Source organism: Rhincodon typus, chromosome 48 (assembly GCF_021869965.1).
Source record: "Rhincodon typus isolate 14 chromosome 48, sRhiTyp1.1, whole genome shotgun sequence".
NCBI classification, from domain to species: Eukaryota; Metazoa; Chordata; class Chondrichthyes; order Orectolobiformes; family Rhincodontidae; genus Rhincodon; species Rhincodon typus.
The window spans coordinates 5,541,105-5,545,452 of NC_063379.1; the positions used below are offsets into that span (position 1 = coordinate 5,541,105).

General features: G+C 51.6%; 1 protein-coding gene across 1 annotated transcript in view; it reads right to left on the minus strand.

The window, feature by feature from the left end:
- mpz (myelin protein zero) overlaps positions 1–4,348 on the minus strand; it is a gene marked incomplete at its 5' end in the record, with an annotated part of 7,840 nt that overhangs the window by 684 nt on the left and 2,808 nt on the right. The window contains one exon of the mRNA XM_048620768.1: positions 4,184–4,238. Within this exon, the coding sequence (XP_048476725.1) occupies positions 4,184–4,238 (55 nt within the window). The remainder of the gene's footprint in view (positions 1–4,183; positions 4,239–4,348) is intronic.

Genomic DNA, 4,348 nt, shown 5'->3' on the forward strand with positions numbered 1-4,348 from the left:
GAGGGGGATACAAGAGGGTGTGGACAGTCTGGGGAATGGGCCCGAATGTGGCAGATAGAATATCATGTGGATGAAGGTTATTCACTTTGAGGAAGGATGTGCGGGGAGGCAGATTGTTTCTGAAAGGGAGAGAGGGGTTGGGAAGTGTGGGTTCCAAAGGGATCAGAGTGTCTGTGTCCCTGAGACATCGAGGGGGAGCGTGTAGGGGCGCGAGGGGAGGGGGACATCGGTCTTTATCACTGGGGGAGCTGAGCAGAGCGGTGTTGGTGTCCTGTCACAGTCTTACACAGCCTCAGGGAGAGCTCCATCTGTGATATTGTGGGCAGCTCCTGTCTCCTTATCGAATGGAGGATGGGTCTGAGGGGGAGGATAGCAGAGGGTCCCCAGATTAATCCCTGGGATGGTGGGATTGTCCTATCGGGAGAGATTGAGGAGACTGAGTCTGTCTTCCTCGGGGCAGGGGGGAGTTATGAAGAACAGGACCAGGGACGGTGACCTCAGGATGAGGAGCAGGCCATTCAGTACAGAGATGGGGTGGAATTACTTCACTCCGAGGGTGGGAAATGTCTGGAATTCTCTCCCCCTGGGAATTCTGGGAGCTCAGTCATTGGGCAGGCCAAAGACAGAGATCAGTAGGTTTCTGGAGATTCACAATATTGAAGGACATGGAGATAGTGGGGGAAATGGCATTGAGGGGATGACCAGCTGTGATCTAGAATGACAGGGTATCTCGAGGGGCTGAATGGCCCACTCCTGCTCATCTTCCCCATCAGTAACTCTCACTATCCCAGTTTCTCTCTCTTTCTCGCTCTGTTTGGCTGTGTGTTCCTGTGCCCATGCCCCTCTCTCTCTCTGTCTTTCTCCCTTTGCTCTCTAACCCCTCTCTGTCCTTCTCTGTGTCTGTTGTGCTTTATTTGCCTGTCTTCTCCCTCCCTCTCTCTGCTATCCTTTTTTTTCTGTCGCTCTTTCTCTTCCTCTCTCTTCCTCTTTCACTCTCTGTTCCCCTCTGCCTTTCCTTTGTTCTTTCTCTTTCCTTCTGCTGTTGTCCACCTTTTGCTTTCTGTGTGTGTCCTTTGCACTCGCCCCCTATGTGCCTCCTTTTGGCTCCCATCCCCCCCCCCCCCCCCCCATGGCGCTCGAACTCCCCGCCCCACCATGCCTCCCCATGGCACTCGACTCCCCCCCCTTGGCTCTCTCTCTCTCTCTCTGTGCCTCCCCTTGGCATGCAGATGCTGAGTGAGCTGATGTTTCTGCATGGCTGGGTGCAGCTGTTTGCAGAAAGTGGATTGTGAGAGACAAAGCCTCATCCACCAAGGCACTGCAGGAGAGAGAGACACAGAGAAATGCAGTTGAAACCAATGAATCCGTCACTCCATTTGCTGTCCCTCTCTCACTGTGTCTCCCTCACTGTCTTTGTGTCTCACTCACTGTCTCCATTGCCCTACTCTCACCCCAGTTTCTGCCTGCTTCCCTCACTCCCACACCCCCTGTTTGCTGTGTGGAGCTTTTGCACTGAATCACAGAGACATGACCCTCCTAGCATTTACCCACACACATGCACATACAGACCGGCCTAGGACAGGGAGAGAGACAGGCGCTCTCTCTCTCTCTCTCTCTCTCTCTCTCGCTGTCTCTCTCTCTCTCCCTCCCTCCCCCCCAGGGTACAATTAATAGAAAAAGGTATGTGTACACACATATGGAGTTCAACAGCTAGACAGACACGAGCTAACACACACGCTGACCAGAATACACGCACAGAGTTCAATAGGACAAAAACAGAAGTTGCTGGAAAAGCTCAGCAGGTCTGGCAGCATCTGTGAAGAGAAATCACAGTCAACTGATCAGAAAAGAGGAAGGGTCACTGAACCTGAAACAGAAACTCTGATCTCTCTCCACAGATGCTGCCAGACCTGCTGAGCTTTTCCAGCAACTTCTGTTTTTGTCTCTGATTTACAGCAGCCGCAGTTCTTTTGGGTTTTACAGAGTTGAAATGGATAGACACAGGCACAGGCGCGCACTTGAATAGGGACAGACACAAGGTGAATCTTCTTGTCAAGCCTGGCTCTTTATTTCAAAGTCTCACTCTCAAGCAGACGGACGATTGTTCACTGAGTTGGGGGGTGCGGGATATACTCAATCCCACGGTCACAAACACACACATGCACACACGCGCGCACACACACACACACATACACACACAACCCCCTCAGACCAGACTGCAGTGTCAGCACAAAACAGCACCAGGTCACCGTGACCCAGGGTGAGCGGTGCATAAACAGGGCAGAGGGCAGGATAGGGCGAATAGGACAGACACAGCAAGGTGCCCTGCACTGGGCCCACTCCTGGGAATGAGATTGGGGTCACTGCCGAAGTGAGGACAGCGTTAATGGGGACCCGACAGCGATTGGAGCCACGGGTGAGATACGGTAGAACATCAGAGAGGGCCTTACTCCATCTCCCAGGACGGGGACAGCACAGGGTTAGATACACGGCGCTATCCCCCTTCTCCCTTGCCAGGAGGCCCTGGGCCTACTGGTCAATTAACCCCACGAAGCCTAGAGAGCCTGGTGAGGGTGAAAGGGTTGGGAACAGCAAGTGAAGTCTGAGGCAATTGCCAAATGGAGGAAAAAAAAACGCATCTTTCCCAGGCCTACAAAATGGCTGCCATTTGGCCCAACTCCAGGTTAAAGGATAACGGCCTAACTATAAATAGAACTTGCTGACAAGGTTTCCTCTCTAAACCTAAATTGCATGCAAGAGGATGTGGGATTTGTACACGTTCCTACAGACATTGGGGGTTTTCTCTCACACCCATCAGCTCTGTTGCCCATAGCGACAGGGCCCAGGGCTTTAGGAGGCATCACTAGGCTTCTTCTTCCTCTGGAAGCGACGGAACTGGCCTTGGATGGCCAGGGCTGCTTTCTCCGTCTCAGGTGCAGTCAGGTCAATGTCGATCTCCTCTTCGACCTTAGTGCCAGGAGCCTGGGCCTTCTCTGTGAGAGTGGAGAGAGAGAGAGAGAGAGAGAGAGAGATTGGGGTTGGGGTGGGGGTGGGAGTGGGGGCAGAGGTGGTGGAAGGTCAGAGTTCGGATCTCAGGGCCCCTCGCACAGGGGCAAGTTCTTCCACGAAAAAAAATCCTCCCAACCTTCCACAATCCTCATCCCTCATGACCATTCCAGACTCAAACCCGCTTGGAGAGGAGCAATGGAGGGAGTTTGGACAGGGCCAGTGGAGGATTTGAGGGGAGGCTGTTCAATAGCGAGGATGATAGTAGTCCCCTGAAGGAGAGGGGAAGACACTCTTAAACAATACACAACGAGACTCTTCGCTTCTCGCCAGGCGTAAACTCATACAGTATGGGAGCAGGCCCTTCGGCCCAAATAGTCCATGCCGACCGTATTCCCAAACCAATCTAGTCCCATTTGGCCCATAACCCTCTAAACCCTTCCTATTCATGTACCCATCCAGATGCCAGATAACTGTACCAGCCTCCACCACTTCCTCTGGCAGCTCATTCCATACAAACACCACCCTCTGTGTGAAAAAGTTGCCTCTCAGATCCCTTTTATATCTCCCCGCTATCACCTTAAATCAATACCCTCTCATTTTGTCCTCCCCCACCCCAGGGAAAAGACCTGGGCACCTCTTCCATCAGGCGGTAGATATAAAAGATTGAAAACACTGTTTGTACAGATTCAAGAACAGCTTCTTCCCTCCTGCTATCAGGCTTTCAAACTGACCTCTCAAATGTCAATGTTTACCTTACTCTGCACCTTCTCTGCAGCTGTAACACTGTATACAGCCCTCTGTCCTGCTACCCTGATGCATTTTGTATGGTACAGCTGCCTCTGTAGCGCGCAAAACAACAACATTTCACTGTATCTCGATACATGTCAGAACAACAAATCAAACTCAATACCTATCCATGCCCCTCATGATTTTATAAACCTCTATAAGGTGACCCCTCAGCCTCCGACACTCCAAGATAGACTGCCCCAGGCTATCGCAGCCTCTCCTTATATCTCAAAACTTCCAACTGCCAGGGAAGGAGAGAATGATGATGATTCAGAGATTGTGAATGGTGTACTATCTCCCATAACTTGACCTCATCAGCTGCAACAGGCCTGGGGAGAGCTGCGGTAAATGGGACAGACAGAGATGTGATTATAAAAACTGCGTATACCTGTCTCGCTGTTTGAAGGATTCTTGGTGCAACTGACAGAATCTCCAGCGATGATCTGCAAAAGGAAATGAGAGAGAGAGCAGTTGTTCCAGGAGTGAGTGACAAACTGGAATCTAACCGAGGGGTTCAGGGTGGGTTATATACAGAATAACAGATACCCGGGAG